The sequence below is a fragment of the Cnephaeus nilssonii genome (assembly GCF_951640355.1).
Source record: "Cnephaeus nilssonii genome assembly, chromosome: 17".
Classification (NCBI taxonomy): Eukaryota; Metazoa; Chordata; class Mammalia; order Chiroptera; family Vespertilionidae; genus Cnephaeus; species Cnephaeus nilssonii.
In genome coordinates this window covers 1,077,569-1,092,050 of record NC_137088.1, presented here as the reverse complement: position 1 = coordinate 1,092,050, position 14,482 = coordinate 1,077,569, and the positions used below count along the sequence as shown (strand labels likewise).

Below are 14,482 nucleotides of genomic sequence, written 5' to 3'. Positions count from 1 at the left end.
GCTGCCGGCCGGCGGGCGCGGGGCAATGACGCACGTCGAGCGCGCCCCGCCCCGCCCAGTGCCCGCCCCCCGGTCCCTGCGGCTGCTGCTCAGCGGGTCTGGGACCGGCTCTGCGCGGTGAGACCCGAGCCCCCAGGGGGTGCGTCCTGGGCTCCCCAGTCCCCCCGCGGGTGGCTGCGCTGGGGCACACGGTCAGGCTACGGGAGCTCGCGAGACCCCACACGTGCGCACGTGAATGGAGGCAGCCAGCAGGCAGGGCTTCGGGCTCCGCCACCTCGCTTCACCCCGCCTGACCCACCCGGACCCCCTGGACCCACCTCGCAGACCAGCAGGTTCCCTGGGGGTGGAGTCCCGGAGAGAGGGGTTGGGCGGGGAGTGTGAATGGAGAGCCGTCGTGAGCACTTGTGTTTGGAATGTGTCCATTGGGGGTCGGTCTCGGGCAGACAGTCTAAGGGGAGAGGTGACCCCGAAAGGGCTGTGCCTGTGTCGGAGGGCTGGGAGCTAGCTCCTCAGGCAGGTAACGGCATTCATTCTTTTCTCGGAGCGCTGGGGTGTTGTCACCCCGAGTGCTGGCCATGTGGACGTGAGGGAGGCTCAGGAGTCCCGGAAGGCCCCTGGACGTGGCACCTGGCCCACAGGCTTTGACCGGCCACAGCAGGTGCAGGACAGGCAGCAGGAACAGGGTGTGGGAGAGTAACGGGCAGTCCTCTTTCCGCCTTGCATGCTTAGTGCCCGACGTGGCCTGGGAATGTTTGTGGAGGCCGCAAATGAAAGGCCGATGGTGGTCAGGGCCTAGCGGGTCTTGAAGACCTGCGTTTAGTTTTTGAGGTCAATGGTGCTTTCTCTCAGCTGCCCAGAGGCCGAAGGCTTAAGTCGTAACTGCTGCAGGTCTGCCGAGGCAGGAGCCTGCTTGACTCGCTGGAGGGATCAGGTTCCACCCTGGGACACTGCGCTGGCACTGGCTCTGGGCGGGCTTTCTCAGCAGCTCGGGGCTGGGTGCCAGCTGGCAAGGCCCCACAGGGAATGCCCAAGACGGTGCTGATGGCGCGCGGCTTCCCAGGAGAGGACCAGAGCAGGCTTTCCCCTTATTAGTACTGAGCACATTAGTCATAAAACAGGGTTTAGTTTATCAAAACCTTTTCCAGTTTTGACCTAGCAAAATCTGCCCATGTCTAGAAACCTGATGGGGTTAGTTTGTTTTTATCCTCACCCGAGGACATTTTTCCCCCATTGATTTTTTTTTTTTTTTTAGAAAGAGTGTAAGGGAGGGAGGGGGGAAGAGAGAAATATCTATGTGAGAGAGACAACGATTGGTTGCCTCCCCCTCGTGTCAGACTCTAGAGACCCTGTGGAGAACACATTCTGAGAGAGCTTAGCATCATTCCCATAGGTGTATCAAGGGTTCCGGAGGGGAAATTCAAAGACTTGTGCCTCTGAGTTGCCTCAGTACATATGCATTTAGCACATACGATGGATGGCCTCTGTCCTCCAGGAATTAATCCTGGAGGGAAGGGTGATAACAAACGTCAGGAGAAAAAAATGAAACACGGCCTCCACTTTAGAGCGGTCAGGAAGAGCCGTCATCTAAAGGGAGTCTCCAGTATCCAGAAGAGGGACAGGCAGAGGAGTCGGTGACATGGTGAGGCAGGAGCTTGCTTGGAACACAGGCCACTGAGGCTCAAGATGGAGGAGCAGGAGCTATGGAAGGGCAGGGAGTGGTGTCCGGATCCCTTACAGCCTCACGGTCACTGTAGAGACTCTGGCTTTTGCCCTAAGAAGCCACGGAGGAATTTGAGCCCAGCAGCCACCAGGTAACTTAGCAGTTCAGCACCATCACTCGGTCCCGAGGGAAACAAGGGTAGGGGCAGGAAGACAAGTTTGGAGGTGACTGCAACAATCCAGGTGAGGGCTTTAGGGTTGGGGATGGTTCTTGGAAGAAATATGAAGGGGTCCGATTTTCCTGACGGGTTGAATGTGGGGTATTAGACCCTAGCACCCAGGAAGGACCTTTCTGAAGCCCTAGAGGAAATGCAGACCTGGGGACCCGGGTGTAAGCTTGGTTCTTAGACTCTCAGGAGTCTCTTTCCCTGTCTGCTACCCTTCATAGTGCATAGTGTGTCCTGCTCCCCTCCTGGGAGAAGTTCCTTGACAACAGGAACTGTCTGCTGGCACAAGCCCAGCCTGCATACAGCAAGACTCTACGCAAACAGCCGAGCAGCCCCGTTAAAGGAAAAGGCAATGTGGATGTCCGAGAAGGGTGGCTTTTCTTCCCAAAACACAAATTCTCCCACCAACGTCATGTATTCTTTCGTATGTACAACCACACAGAGACAACAGCCATTTCCAGCCAGTTGGTTTAATTCCAGGTGTTACAGAGTATCTTGAAGAACACGCTTTGACAGGATTCTGAGCTGGGTTTACGCTGACCACACAGCTAAGGTTGAAATGGCAGAATGAGAAGAACTGAAGAGATGAGCCGATGCATGATTATCATTAATTATTTTTTTTTACAAAAGTTTATTCTTAAATGTACCACAGCCTCCAAGACAACACTTCATTTTAGCTCTAGGTGGCAAGAGATGTGACGACAGGAATCCGATGTTAGAACAGGAGTGGAATTAAGGATCACCATTGCCCCAGGCACAAGGAACAGTTCACTTTTTGCCCGATTTCTTAATTCCACCTGTGGCTGCAAAAGGGAAAAAGAGTCAGGGAAGAAGACAGTTCTGGCCGAAGCCTGGGGCTCCGCTCTCCCACTGGGCGTCCTCTCTGACACAAGCACGTACGGGGCTTTACCGATGTTATCCTTCCCGAGGGGGGGCGGGGGGAGAGAGCAGAGTGAGGATGAGCAGGGGCACAGGAATGGCTGTGCACTGGCCTGCAGCTACACCGTGTCGTGTGCTGCATCGCTGATTGGCTCACTGAGCCTCGTCTCCTACCAACCCACTTCACAGATATGAAGTCTGAGTGTCAGGTATTGTTCAACGTTACAAACTGGTATGTGATGAAGCCAGGATTCCAACCGGGCAGTCTGACTTCCAAACCCATATTCTTAACTGTCATGTCATACCACACTACCTTCTGTATTATGACCCTGGAGTCTGGTTTACTCAGCATCTTATTTTTCCCTATTTACAAATGACTATATTTGTGGCAAACAGTAGGTAATCTAAGAAATAGTTGTAGAATTAAGTGTGCCCAATATAAGAATGAAGATCCTATTGTGACAAAATAAACTTAAAAAAAAAATTACAGGATGTGCCCGGCCCATTGCCCAGCGGTTGAGCATCAATCTATGAACCAGGAGGTCATGGTTCCATTCCCAGTCAGGGCGCATGCCCGGGTTGCAGACTCAATCCCCAGTGTGGGGTGTGCAGGAGGCAGCCGATCCATGATTTTCTCTCATTATTGATGTTTCTATCTCTTTCTCCCTCTCCCTCTCTGAAATCAATAAATATATGTATATTTAAAAAATTACATGATGTTGCCTGGCTGGTGTTGCTCAGTGGTTGTCAACCTATGAACCAGGTCACTGTTCTATTCTCAGGGCACATGCCCAGGTTGTGGGCTGGATCCCCAGTAGGGGGCGTGCAGAAGGCAGCCGATCAATGATTCTCATCACTGATGTTTCTGTCTCTCCCTCTCTAAAATCAATTATTTATATATATATATGTATGTATGTATATATATGTTTTAAAGGATACCTCATCACATCATTCAAAAAGGAACCTCAGTGCTATGTGGCTAATCAACAATGAAGCCCACTGGGAGAGAAGTCTTGGGGAGCCTGGATGACACTCGCACCATCCCAGCCTCTAACGCTCCCCCCCTCAGTGATCCTCCAGGGCACAGGCCCCTGCGGAGAAGACAATCACTAATTGGATGAGTGTAAACAGCACTGAAGCAGCACAGAAAACACTGGGGCTGCTGGGCTTGGAGCATCTTGATCTGAAAAGGGGCAGAATGGTGGGGGGTCAGCTTTAAAACAGCACGTGGACCAACAGCCCGCATGGCAGCCTGTGCTTTCTACTTCCGTCCAGGCACATCCGAAGTCAAAGAACTCAGGATGCCAACCCATTTACTACCGTCAACCATAGGAGCAGCGCGTCACGAAGCAGCGAAATACGACTTTGGGGGCCAAGCAGCTGGGGGGGGGGGGGGGGGCTGTATGCCTTTGGTGCGGGATACTGTGGGCCCCTCTGCGTTTCCCGAAGGAAGGGAAGGCCAGGCTGCCCGGGAGGCCGGTCTGGCTCCCGCCCCTTCCTGCGGCGGCGAAGCCCAGCCTGGCCACGGCGGACACGGAGGACGAGACCTGGCCACTCACCGCGGGGCAGGACCGGGACCTGCTCGGCCCGCCTTCGGGCTGATGCTCAGGGCAGGCGTCCGGCTTCGGCCCGGCCCGGCCCTCACTTACCCAGCGGGCCCTTCCCCGCGGCCTTCGCTTTCAGCTCCTCGAGTTTCTTCTGCTCCTCCTTCTGCCGCTGCTTGAACGCCTTGTCTTCCTGGGGGAAGCAGAGCGGGCGCCGTCCGGGCGGGCTCCCTCCAGGCGGGGTCCCCACCCCTCCGCGCCCGCCCGCGCCCGCGCCCGCGCCGCCCTCACCTCGTCCATCTCCTTGGCCTGCTTCTTGGGCTGCTTCAGGGGCTTCTTCTTGCCACCTGCGGCGACAGCGCACGCTCATCCGGGCCCCGTCCCGCCCGCCCCGCCCCGCCAAACCCGCCGAACCCGCACACTCACCTTCGCGGCCGGACATGGTGCCTGCCGCCCCGGCCCCAGACCTGCCACCGGAAGCCCCGCTCCCGGCCCCGCCCCTGCCCTGTGCCTCCACCGGGCCCGCTGATTGGCTCCCACACAGGAAGTCGTGTGCCCGCTGCCGGAAGCGGCCTTCTGGAGGCGGGCGCAGGTGCTCCGTTGGGTTGGCGGCTCGGGCACTAGGCAGGCCAGGTACGGGGTGGCCCTGGGGTCCCCTGCCGGGGGAGGTCCGGCACCGGGAGGGGTGCCTCACCGCAAGGCGCCAGCCCCGGACCGTGCGTGGGAAGCGGGAGAGCCCTGCAGGTGGAGGGGAGGGCTTGTGCGAGGACCTTGGAGCTTGGCGCGCGTGTGGCCCTCGGAAGGCACAGCGAGGCTTGGAGATGCAGGGAGGCGGCGGGGTGGGGCTGGGTCACCGGCCCTAGAGCCTTGGAGGCCCCCGAAGGAGTCTGGGCTTTATCCTAGAGTCCCGGTCGCGACGTGTTGCACATTCTGCTGATGCCGGAAGCGTGTTTGTGCTGCGTGTGTACCACGCGCAGGCGGTGGTCTCGGCGTGGAGGACGCAGCCGTGAAGGGAGCAGAGCCTGCCCTGGCAGAGCTGAGCCCTGGTGGGTGGGACAGACTGACTGGAAGCCAAGTCAAGAAGAGAAATACATATCCTAGGTCATGCGACATGCCCCTGGAGAACAATAAAGCGGAGGAAGTGGGGGAGGAGTGCTGGGGGTTGAGCAGGTCTTGGGAAAAGGGCAGGGAGCTCGCAGTACAGATAGTGAAGGCTGGTGGGAAGGCCCTGCAGGGGGACAGGCTGGGGCGTTCCAGCCACACCAAGAAGCCCACGCGTGGCAGTTCTGTGAGCTGAAGGAGGCGTTAGCGAACCTTATTGCGGCGAACATCTAGCAGTTTGTAGGTGTATCACAGCATCGCATTGTACCCCTGAAACGTACACAATGGTACACGACAATAATATCTCAGTAAAGCCGTTGGGGAACGGTCATTGTGATTGGAGCAGAGTGAGGAGAGACTATGGGAGACGAGGTCAGAAGAATGGGAGCAGGAGGGGCGTGCCCGGCAGGCCATGGGGAGGACTGGCTTTTGCCTTGAGAGAAGTGGGGAACCGCTCCCGGGTTCGAGCAGAAGAGACGTGTTTTGAAAGGACCACAGCTCTGTCCACAGGAGACTGGAGGGGCGAGAGCAGAAGCAGGGAGACCTGTCCAGAGGCTCCCAGGATAGCCCAGGCAAGGGACGCTGGCCCGTGGGACCAGTGAGGGCGGGGGCAAGAGGGAGAGGGCTTCTGGGTTAAGAAAGGAAGCGGCGTTGGCTGGTGGATTGGGTGCGAGGTGGGAGAGAAAGCCGAGTCAGGGAGGAGGAGACATTGTTGGCCTAAATCGGACGTGGGGGTTCCCTCCGTCGAGATAGAGAAGGCTGTGGGAAAGGCAAGTTTGGAGGAGGAGCGACTTGGAAGTCATCGGTGTGTCCCCCCCTGATGTGAAGTCCCGATGTCACCACGCTCCTGTTCTAGGGAGGGCGTAGGTCACACACAAAGGCCACGTGTGTCTGACGGGGAAACGTAAAGCGGGCAGGGTGGACAGGAGGGAGGTTACAGGAAGGCCTCGCCAAGAGGCGCTATTTGAGCAAAGACATGGAAATTGGGGAGCGACTGGCCGGGTGGAGGCGGCGTGGCCGGGTGGAGGGATGGCAGGGCACAGGGGGTCGTGCTTAGCTGGCGGGCTGGCTGAGTGGAGTGCAGGGGTGGAGAGAAGGAAGAGGACGAGGGCTTGCTGGCCACCGCAGGACTGGTGTTGATGCCAGGTGAGTTGGGCACTGAGGGACGGGACCTGGCGTAGGAGTGAGCTGCCGGGAGAGGAACAGCTGTGCGGGCGGGGCAGGAAGCCGGCGTCGGCGGAGGCTGTAGCTGCCATCTCTGCCAGGAGGGCGTCCTGGGGTCCGAGACTGGGCTGCTTCCTGCTGGTCCAGGAAGAGCCGGGAGAGAAGGCGAGGAAGTTGGAGGAAGCGGGGAGGGAGGCGTGATTTCAGAAAGAGGCTGTTGAAAGCTGCAGATGGGGGGGCGGGGAATCAGGCGCTCCGGCTGGACCTGGCGGGTGGACGTGTTGCGGGTCCTCCGGAGGGCAACGTGGAGGAGTGGGCTCGGGAGAGAAGGGGGTTGAGGGGAGTGACAGCGCGGGGACGCCTTTCTGCTGAGCGCCTAGGCGGCGGGGAGTGAGCTGTGCTGGGCAGGGCTGCGGGCTTTGCTCTGAGGAGGGCCTCCCGCAGGGCTGCTGGGGGGTCAGAGCCGGTGTGCGGTGGGCACTGCATGAGGCCTGGGTGGCCTGCCAGACCGCGGGGCGAGGATGGCATGTGCTCCCGTGCCCTGAGGGCTGGGACCCGGGGTCAGGGGCTGCACCAACTTGGAACCACTGCTGGGGATGCCCCCTCCCTGCTGCGGCTCTCAGCTCGGGCCACGGGCCCAGGCGCTGTGTCTCCCCCCACCCCCCACCCCGGCCTCCGGCGTGGCGTTCAGGAGGCCTCGAGCTGCTCCACGCTCGGCGTGGGGAGGAGGCTGCGGGCTCTGCCCTCCTCTGTCCGGGTCACCGACAGCTGGAAGCCCCTCTCTCCTTTCGCACCTGCAGCGCCTCCCGTGGGTCCCTGTCCCAGCGTCCTCTGCCTGTGGCCACCAGGTGTCGCTCTGACGGCCCGAGTGGGACGTGGGGGTAGGGGAGGGGTTAGGCCAGAGGAGGGTGCTGCTGGCCCAGGCTTGCCCTCTCTCGGGAAGGGGGTTCCTCTGTCACAGCTGCTCTGGGGCTCGGCCAGGCCTGACTGGACAGTGGAGACGCCCCGTGCTGTTCCTTCAGGTGGGGGACGTAGGTTGGGCCCCAAACATCCGAGTGAGGCTGAGCAGGGAGGGGTGACGGGAACCTGAGCCGTGGCGGCGGCTGGGGTGAAACGGGAGCCTGTGACCTGGAGCGTGTGGGCGTGGAGGGCGGACGGACAGGCTGGTGGGAACCTAGGACACCCGTCCTCCGCGGGGACGGGCCTGGTCCTCGGGTGTAAGCCTCCTCCAGGGAGTCTGGGGGGTTGGTGGCCGCTTACAGGAATCTGTCCCCGAAACCCCCTCAGGTCCTCAGTTTCTCAGGGAGTTCGTGGGGCTTTGCCAGCGTGAACACAACTCAGATTTGACCGTTTCCTTTGACGTCAGAAACCTGGGCCCAGAATTCGGACTGAGTCCTAACAGAGACCTGGGCTGTGGGTGCCGCGGGGGCTGGTGTGGAGGGAGGGGGAGCATGGTTCCCTACGCGTGTACTTCCCTGGCGCCGCCTCCAGCCCCAGCGGAGTGGCACTCGGTTTGGACCTTTTAATGGCAGCTGGTCGGTTCAGAGCTGACCCGGGCCTTGCCGCCTGACATGGCCAGCCTTTCTCAGCTGGGGGCTGACCTGTCTGTGTCCCCCCGCAGGCCTCCCGATGACGGGGTGCAGCACCGTGTCTGCCATGCAGTACGCCGCGGGCGTGCCCCCCGCCCTGGTGCGGAGAGGCCTCCTTGGACGGGACTTCCTGGTGACCAGGACGCTGTGCAGCCCGGGCCCCGGGCGGCCCCGGGAGGACAGACCCGGGGAGGAGGCCCCGCGGCTGCCCCAGCGCCTCGCGGTGCAGGGCCGGGCCCTGGGCCACCGCCTGCAGCAGCGCGCCGCCGCCAAGGCCTCCGCCTGGTGGGAGAAATACGAGGAGTTTGTGGGGCTCAACGAGGTCCGGGAGGCCCAGGGAAACGTGGCGGAGGTGAGGAGGGCCGGGGGGCGGGGGGCGCCCTCTGACCCGGGAAATGGGCCTGGTGGCTCCTGCCAGACACGTGGCCACACGTCCAGGTTTGCCTTTTCTTGAACGAATTCCACTGGGGGGCGGCGGGGCGGGATTGGAGTGCCCCCGGGGCGGCCGGCTTTGCTGCTGCTGAAGACCAGCTGCTGACCACTGAGCTGGCCACGAGGCCGCCGGGCAGGCAGAGCCACTTCCTTCAGTGGCTGCGTGGCGATGCGCGTTGCCTGCAGGGCGGCTGCGCCCTCCCCGTCCTCTCACGGCCCGTGTGGAACGGAACCTCCCACGTGGAGGCGGAGGCCGTGGGAACTGCACACCGTGAGGTGGGAGGCGCTGCCTGTGATTGTCAAGTCCTTTTGTTAATCCCCACCCGGGATATTTCCCATTGATTTTTAGGGAGAGTGGAAAGGAGAGGGAAAGACAAAGAGAAACATGGATGGGAGAGAAACACATCGACAGGTTGCCTCCTGCATGAGCCCCGACCAGGGCCCGGGCCGGGGAGGAACCTGCAACCGAGATACGTGCCCTTGACTGGAATCGAACCCGGGACCCTTTGGTCCGCAGGCTGATGCTCTATCCACTGAGCCACACTGGCCTGGGCCCGCTGGAGGTTCTGAGGCGGTGCTGTCCCTCCCCTTGGAGGTCATGACCCTGGCTGAGCAGTGCCTCGTGGCGCTGTGCGAGGTGTCAGTACGGTGACGCCCAGAACATCCTAACAGTGCGGACCAGTGGTTTCATGCTGGCTGTGCCCAGTGGCCAGGTAACGTTTTACATCAATGTTAAAGGCGGGCTTTGAAACTAAGTGACCGTTGCGTTTCAAAGTTCCTTATTACATGTTCTCACAGCTAATGTCTTTTTAAAGTCCGATACTTTGTGAAACTCTGTGTAACAGGAAGAGAGGATTCTGCTCCGCCCACCTGCAACCTGCTGAGAGCAGGCTTCTCTCTGGGGTCTGTCCGACCGCAGTCGCTGGCCTGGCACCGCAGGTTGTGCGCACTCTCAGCTGCCTCCCGGGCCCTCGGGCGTGTGTTCCCACGTGAGTGGGTGAACCCGCTGGTTCTGACGGGGCGCAGGGCTGCCCTTGGAGGATGCCTGGCTGAGCCAGGGTTCTGTTTCTGAGGCTCAGTCTTCCCGCCGACCCCCCCTCCCCCCGCCCCAGCCTCTTCTCGGCCGTCTGGTTGGGAACGAGCCGGGCCGTGTGGGTGAGGAGAGGGGCAGGCGGCCTCCTGTCCCCCGCAGGCCGAGAAGCTGTTCATGGTGGCTCGAGGGCTGGTCCGCGAGGCTCAGGAGCAGCTGGACGCGCAGCAGGCCAAGCTGAAGGAGGTGAGGGACCGCCTGGACCGCACCCCCAAGGAGGACAGCCAGTACCTGGAGCTGGCCACCCTGGAGCACCGGATGCTGCAGGTAGGCCCCGGGGAGCCCTTCCCCACCTGGGCGGGCCCCGCGGGCAGGCCAGGGAGGGGCCGGGGAACCCCGGCGGGTCTGAGGGTCAGGCCTGGGGAGGAGGTGAACCGGAAGCTCCCTGGAGGGAAAGGGCCCCCGGCTTGCTCAGCCCATCGCCCACGTCCTCCTGGAGCGCTGGGTGGACGTGCCGGGCATGTGCTCTGGCCCCACATGGCCAAGGAGGGGGCACCAGAGACTGCCAGACGCCCCTCTGGCGGCACATCCCTTGTCTGGCAAACACCAAGTCAGCTCGGGTCGGGGGGCAGTGCGGCCGCTTCGGCCACCCCGACTCCTGCTCCGCCCACACCAGGCTTACGCTGCCCTCGCTGGCATGTCATCTGGGGTGACAGCGGGAATGTGCTGGCAGCCATGGCGGCAGGTCCACGTTGCACGTCGCGGCTGTGTGACTGGCTTCGCTTCCGCAGGAGGAGAAGAGGCTGCGCACGGCCTACCTGCGGGCCGAAGACGCCGAGCGGGAAAAGTTCTCCCTCTTCTCCGCGGCCGTGCGGGAGAGCCACGAGAAGGAGCGCACGCGGGCCGAGCGGACCAAGAACTGGTCCCTCATCGGGTCGGTCCTGGGGGCCCTGATCGGCGTGGCCGGCTCCACCTACGTGAACCGCGTGCGGCTGCAGGAGCTGAAGGCCTTGCTGCTGGAGGCCCAGAAGGGGCCCGCGAGCCTCCAGGATGCCATCCGGGAGCAGGCGTCCAGCTATTCCCTCCAGCACAGGGACCTCCACGACCTCATAGCGGACCTGCGGGGCCTGGTCCAGGCTGAGCCGGGGCCGAGCTCTGGGTCCCAGGCAGGGACCCCCGCCCGAGACAGCGACGCAGACGTCCTCTCAGCCGCCCTGCGAGAGCAGCTCAGCCACTCCCAGCAGGTCCGCTCCTGCCTGGAGGGTCTACGGGAGCAGCTGGACAGCCTGGAGAAGACGTTCGGCCAAGTGGCCGGGGTGGTGCGGCTGGCGAAGGCCGCAGACCCGGCTCTGCCTGGCTCCACGCTGGAGCCGGGGGGCCTGGTCTTGGTGCTGCCGGACATGGAGCAGCGGCTGGAAGCCCGGGTCAACAGGAACACCATCTACAGCACGCTGGTCACCTGCCTGACCATCATGGCCACCATGCCGATGCTCTACATGCTGTTCAGGGCCAGCTAGCCCGCCCCTGCTCAGAGGGCCTCGGCCGGCGGGTGTGGATGCAGCAGAGGGTCCTGGTGGTGAAGGGACGCTTGGGGGACACATGCCACCCCAGCCCGAGTGTGGGCACCGTCTGTGTGGTGCATGGCGGACAGACACACTTTCCTTCGTAGGCAGTGCTCATCTAAATTAACTAAGAAAACTTTGTGCTGACATCTCATTAAAACGTCTTTGAGTTTATGTTATTTAAAGTAATTTATATCAACTGAGTTTTACTTGTTGAAAATTGAGATTCGAGACTCGAGGGTTTGCAAAGAACTTACATACTTACTAGAGGCCCAGTGCACAACATTCGTGCACTGGGGAGGGGGCGCGGGGTCCCTCAGCCCAGACTGCGCCCTCTTGCAGTCCAGGACCCCTCAGGATGTCCGCAGTCCGGGGCTCTCACAGTCCGGACCCCTCGCTCCTTACCGCCCGCCTGCAGCAGAGGCAGGAGAGGTTCCCGCCACGGCCGCTGCACTCGCCAGCCATGAGCCCTGCTTCTGGCTGAGTGGCGCTCCCCCTGTGGGAGTCTGCCCCCTGGTGGTCAGTGTGCATCATAGCGACGGGTCGTTCCACCATCTGGTCAATTTGCATATTAGCCTTTTATTGTATAGGAGGATATGTATTGCCCATGGACAATAGGGTAGTGAAGACCTGGGGGTGTGAGGAGGTGGGTTAAAGGGGGGGATGGGAGATATCTGTAATACTATCAACAATTTTAAAAATTAAAGCTATATTTAAAAAATAAAGACAACAAAAGACTCGAGGGCTGGTCTGGAATTGCGGACTCTCCCCTTCAGCCCCTCTCGTCCCACGGTCTCCTTGGTTTGGGATGCGCTTACCCGTGAGGTCTGGACTCTTTATTTTGGGTTTCCTCGCCTGCCCTCTGCCTGCCCAGCCGTCCCGAGTCAGGAAGCCTGGGCATTCCAGTGAGTGGAGCCTCACCTGCCGCCTGGCGTTGGTGACCATGGTTACTGCCCCTCTCTGGATCACTCTCTGCCACGGTGGGGGGAACCCCCTGGTTCTAATGCTGGACAGATACTCAGAGGAGAGCAGGGGAGGGGCTGGGGGGGGGTGATAAATATTCTGGAGACATAATGAGGGGACTGGTGGCCGGTCTGGGTCCTGGCCCGGGTGCAGTGCTTTAGGTAGCACTGGGGTGCCCCTGGGCTGAGTGTCCCCCTCCACAGCCCAGGGGTGGCCCTTACAGGCCTGAGCGGAGGTCAGCTTCCCGGCAGACAGCGGGAAAGGGAGGCAGTGGCGGGGAGGGCCTCCCAGAGGTGGGCGGTGCCTGGGAGGCATGAGGCTGACTACCCTGAGGACCTCTGACCCGCTCTTTTTCCAGGGGGAAGGGCAACCTTTGACCTCCCGGGCTGAATGTTGTGTGTGGCCTTGTGTGTCCCTGAGTAAGCAAGGGCAGTGGGGTGGCCTCGCTCTCCTGCTGGGCGTCGGGGACCCCTTTCAGAGCACCCCGAGGTAGTGCCCCGGCCCTCAGTCCAAGTGACCCCCCCCCCGGGTGCTATGAACCGCCTGGTCATTTGGTCACTTCATCCCTGGCAAGGTTTTCTTTGTTTTTGTTGTTTTTATTTTTACTGATTTCAGAAGGGAGAGTGAGAGAGAGAGAGATAGGTACAGTGATGAGAGAGAATCATTGATCGGCTGCCTCCTGCACACTCCCCCACCGGGGATCAAGCCCACAACCGGGGCATGTGCCCCTGACCGGAATTGAACCCGGGACCCTTCAGTCCACAGGCCGACGCTCTATCCACTGAGCCGCACCGGCCAGGGCGGCAAGGTTTCCCTGGCGATGGTCCCCAGGATGGTATGGGATGAGACGACCTCTGCACGTGGGGTGTGCAAACTCCTGACGGGGCAGCAGGGGCCGTGTCTGTGGACAGGTGAGGGCTACTGTGGGGGTTGCAAGTCCCAGGTCCCCCTTTGGGTGAGGGAGGTCCTGAAGGGTGTGCACTTGAACAAATGGGTTTAGGGAGGAGAGGATACCGACGCTGAAGGGCTGCCCGGGTAGGAAAGCTGTGATCTGGCCCAGGGGATGGCGGTGGGGTGTGTGGAGCATAAGGTGAGAGAATGAGGCGGAGGAGCTGGGGTGCAGATTGGCAGGCACCTGGGGTCCTGATGTCCCAGGGCCGGGGGAGGGGGGAGTGAGGGAACTGGGAAGGGGGTCGAGGAGAGGGGGTAACCTGAGACGCCGGGAAGGGGAATCTGGGAGGCAGAGTTGGGTAGACTAGAGTGAAGGCGGACTCTTTCTTTTTGTCCTCACCAGAGGACATTTCCCATTGATTTTAGAGAGCGTGGAAGAGAGGGAAAGACAGAGAGAAACACATCGATGGGTTGCCGCCTGCATGAGCCCCTACCAGGGCTCGGGCCAGGGAGGAGCCTGCAACCGAGGTACCCGCCCTTGACCAGAATCGAACCCGGGACCCTCCTGTCCGCAGGATGACGCTCTATCCACTGAGCCAAACTGGCCAGGCATGAAGGCAGACTCCTGATGGAGGCTGGCAGGTGGGAAGAGGGTGCTGGTGGTGGTAGCTCTTTGGATAGTAGCGTGTGGATGACCTGAGCTTTCCGGTTCACACACACACACAGGTTCACACACACACACACACACACACACAGGTTCACACACACACACACACACACACACACACAGGTTCACACACACACAGGTTCACTCACACACACAGGTTCACACACACACACACACACACACACACACACAGGTTCACACACACACAGGTTCACTCACACACACAGGTTCACACACACACACAGGTTCACACACACACACAGGTTCACACACACACACACAGGTTCACACACACAGGTTCACACACACACACACACAGGTTCACACACACACAGGTTCACTCACACACACAGGTTCACACACACACAGGTTCACTCACACACACAGGTTCACACACACACACAGGTTCACACACACACAGGTTCACACACACAGGTTCACACACATACACACACAGGTTCACACACACACACAGGTTCACACACACACACAGGTTCACACACACACACACATACACACACAGGTTCACACACACAGGTTCACACACACACAGGTACACACACACACACAGGTTCACTCACACACACAGGTTCACACACACACAGGTTCACACACACAGGTTCACACACACACAGGTTCACACACACACAGGTTCACTCACACACACACACAGGTACACACACACACAGGTTCACTCACACACACTTGCGGAGCCCCTGGGGGCTTCCAGGGTGATGTGTGGGTGACCCATTTGCCTCCCAGCGGCCTGGAGCC

The 14,482-nt window shown here is 60.6% G+C and overlaps 2 protein-coding genes across 5 annotated transcripts; one reads left to right on the top strand and one right to left on the bottom strand.

Annotated features, from left to right (window-relative positions):
• Positions 1–2,327: 2,327 nt before the first annotated feature.
• Positions 2,328–4,819, bottom strand: TMA7 (translation machinery associated 7 homolog). The gene is made up of 4 exons (XM_079794782.1): positions 4,736–4,819; positions 4,601–4,656; positions 4,415–4,502; positions 2,328–2,689 (listed from the first exon to the last, which is right to left on the bottom strand). Exons 1-4 carry the CDS (start codon positions 4,749–4,751, stop codon positions 2,655–2,657), a joined length of 195 nt encoding a protein of 64 aa, XP_079650908.1. The 5' UTR covers positions 4,752–4,819; the 3' UTR covers positions 2,328–2,654.
• A 13-nt stretch (positions 4,820–4,832) lies between these two features.
• On the top strand, positions 4,833–11,815 carry CCDC51 (coiled-coil domain containing 51). 4 transcript variants are annotated; one of them, XM_079794780.1, is made up of 4 exons: positions 4,833–4,901; positions 8,196–8,515; positions 9,788–9,952; positions 10,417–11,815. In XM_079794780.1, exons 2-4 carry the CDS (start codon positions 8,204–8,206, stop codon positions 11,140–11,142), a joined length of 1,203 nt encoding a protein of 400 aa, XP_079650906.1. In that variant the 5' UTR covers positions 4,833–4,901; positions 8,196–8,203; the 3' UTR covers positions 11,143–11,815. The 4 variants fall into 4 exon arrangements, with proteins under 4 accessions (XP_079650906.1, XP_079650905.1, XP_079650904.1 ...); XM_079794779.1 differs by having other exon boundaries at positions 4,887–4,942; XM_079794778.1 differs by lacking the exon at positions 4,833–4,901 and adding an exon at positions 6,060–6,556.
• Positions 11,816–14,482: the final 2,667 nt, after the last annotated feature.

Coding starts and splice junctions, on each gene's coding strand:
- CCDC51 (XM_079794778.1), top strand. Junction 8,516..9,787: donor CCCAGGGAAACGTGGCGGAG/GTGAGGAGGGCC, acceptor TGTCCCCCGCAG/GCCGAGAAGCTGTTCATGGT. Junction 9,953..10,416: donor TGGAGCACCGGATGCTGCAG/GTAGGCCCCGGG, acceptor TCGCTTCCGCAG/GAGGAGAAGAGGCTGCGCAC.
- TMA7 (XM_079794782.1), bottom strand. Junction 4,503..4,600: donor AGGCCAAGGAGATGGACGAG/GTGAGGGCGGCG, acceptor TGCTTCCCCCAG/GAAGACAAGGCGTTCAAGCA. Junction 2,690..4,414: donor CGCGGGGAAGGGCCCGCTGG/GTAAGTGAGGGC, acceptor TCCCTTTTGCAG/CCACAGGTGGAATTAAGAAA.